General features: G+C 39.7%; 1 protein-coding gene across 1 annotated transcript; it reads left to right on the top strand.

Annotated features, from left to right (window-relative positions):
* Window positions 1-434: 434 nt before the first annotated feature.
* LOC102440893 (tyrosine--tRNA ligase, mitochondrial) lies at window positions 435-1,883 on the top strand. The gene has a single exon (XM_006108426.3). The coding sequence runs from the start codon at window positions 435-437 to the stop codon at window positions 1,410-1,412; it is 978 nt and encodes a 325-aa protein (XP_006108488.1). The 3' UTR covers window positions 1,413-1,883.
* The last annotated feature ends 623 nt before the right edge of the window (window positions 1,884-2,506 follow it).

Raw genomic sequence — 2,506 nt, 5'->3', positions numbered from 1 at the left:
GTACTTTAATAAAGTATGTACTTTATTTAATAATTTTTTTTAAAATCAGAATAATGGATCAGTATTGATTGATTAATTATAACAAATGTACCATAGTAATGTAAGCTGTTAATAATAGTGGAAAGTGACCGTGGAGTATATGGGAACTCTTTATACTATTTTGCAATTTTTCTGTAAATCTGAAACTATTCTAAAAAATAAAATTTGTTTCTAAAAAGCTGGTACTCTAAGTCTAAAAGGTTGAATCTGTTACATTTCAGACATAACGATTATCAACACAACATCAGCCATTACACTGCTGTTCTTGTAGCAGCCATCTGTCTCTGTCTGAGGCTCCTCGAGGCATTTCCCTAGGACATGGCGACTGAGCTGCCCCCTTAGTGCCGCTGTTTTGATTCTTCTCCCTCATTCGCTCTCAGCGCCCCGTGTAAAGAATGACACAATCTGAGCTCTTCTCCAATGGGCGGGCCTGGGGCAGCTTCACGGTGCTGGACAACTCGGCCTGGTACCAGGAGCAGCACCTGGTGGACTTCCTGGCGGCGGTGGGCGGCCACTTCCGCATGGGCACGCTGCTGAGCCGGCTGAGCGTCCAGACCCGGCTCAAGAGCCCCGAGGGCATGAGCTTGGCCGAGTTCCTGTACCAGGTGCTCCAGGCCTACGATTTCTACTACTTGTTTCAGCGTTACGGATGCCGGGTGCAGCTGGGCGGATCTGATCAGCTGGGCAATATCACGTCGGGATACGAGTTCATCAACAAGTTGACTGGAGAAGACGTATTTGGAATCACTCTTCCTCTGATTACAAGTACAACTGGAGCAAAACTGGGAAAGTCTGCTGGCAATGCTGTGTGGCTGAGCAGGGATAAGACATCTCCATTTGAACTGTATCAGTTCTTTGTCAGGCAGCCAGATGATGCGGTAGAAAGGTACCTGAGACTCTTCACTTTTCTGCCCCTTCCAGAGATTGACCACATAATGCAGCTGCACGTCAAAGAGCCAGAAAAGCGGGGTCCTCAGAAACGACTTGCTGCAGAAGTCACGAAGCTGGTTCATGGGCAAGAAGGGCTGGATTCTGCTAAAAGGTGTACACAAGCCCTTTATCACAGTAGCGTAGATGCACTGGAGGTCATGTCTGATGAAGAGTTAAAAGAGTTGTTTAAAGAAGCTTCATTTTCTGAATTAGTTCTTGACCCTGGAACAAGCGTCCTAGATACGTGCCGCAAAGCAAATGCCATTCCAGATGGTCCCCGGGGGTATCGGATGATAACAGAAGGCGGAGTCAGTATAAATCACAGACAAGTAACAAATCCAGAGAGTGTTTTGGTTGTTGGACAACATATTCTTAAGAATGGACTTTCATTACTTAAAATAGGAAAAAGGAATTTCTACATTATAAAATGGCTTCAACTATGATGAAAAATCCTTCTGATGATTCAAACTTACCGCCATTCATTCTCAAGATATACGAAAGGTTGGCTCCAGAACTTAACATTCCTTCACTTACGCCAATCAGCAGAGAATGGAGTATATACTCTAGGCCTCACAGTGTGAGTAATTTCATTATTTATATAGGTTGGTTAATAAGTTGTTTGTCTAAATGATGGGATTTTATTTCTTGATCCTTAAACATTAAGGACTACCATAGAAAACCATGGTTTCCAGAGTTAGTATGTTTTAAAAATTATACTTTATGAAAAAACTAAATGCTGTCTTTCCAGTCCTATCTTGCTCTCCTTTTTGGACATGAGGAACAATGAAAAAGAGGTAACCTAAGGAATTGCAGATACTTTTATATCAAGTATATATATCTCACTGATCTCGCTAATGTCTGTATTAAAACCAGCAGTGCCTCTAGCATCCACATTAGAAATCTAGTACTGGAAACTGATTTTTGTTGTTGTTTAGGAACCAAATACAGTTCTTAGAAAAGATTAAAATTCAGTACTTGACTTTTCAGAAAGTTTCTAATTATTTTCCATTCCCTTACCTGTGTTTCAGTGGAACTAAATTTACTCACCACCTTATTTTGTCAAACTAAATGTAGCAATATTTTATAAATTTAAAAACTTTTACATTAGTTTTAAGTTTCAACTTCTGTCCCCCACCAGATTACAACTTGAGATAAACTGAAAACTTAAGTAACCAAAGAAGTAAAATAGGCAAATATTATGTTATACCAACTATCCAATTATATGAGAATATCAAAAGATACTCGGGTAAGGGAAGTTTTCAGGTCAAATTTAAAGGATTTCCTATCAAGACTTAGTTAAGCTCTACATAGTTTAGGCAAATTAAATCTCCAGAACTTAAATTTCCACATATGACAAATCCATTTCCCTGAGGATCAAGTGAAAGGCACAAACATACAGAATGGTTCATAACCAAATTTACTCTAGAAAACCTTACAGGCAGCAAAGAGTGGCTTTAATGTTCAAGTTCTAGCCATTTGCTACCTGGATTACTTAGAGAAAGTCACTGTCTTTATATGCAAAAATGGAGATGTAATA

This window comes from Myotis lucifugus, unplaced genomic scaffold (genome assembly GCF_000147115.1).
Source record: "Myotis lucifugus unplaced genomic scaffold, Myoluc2.0 scaffold_2268, whole genome shotgun sequence".
NCBI classification, from domain to species: Eukaryota; Metazoa; Chordata; class Mammalia; order Chiroptera; family Vespertilionidae; genus Myotis; species Myotis lucifugus.
This window is presented reverse-complemented; position numbering and strand designations above follow the sequence as displayed.

Coding starts and splice junctions, on each gene's coding strand:
- LOC102440893 (XM_006108426.3), top strand. CDS start 435: ATGACACAATCTGAGCTCTTCTCCAATGGGCGGGCCTGGGGCAGCTTC.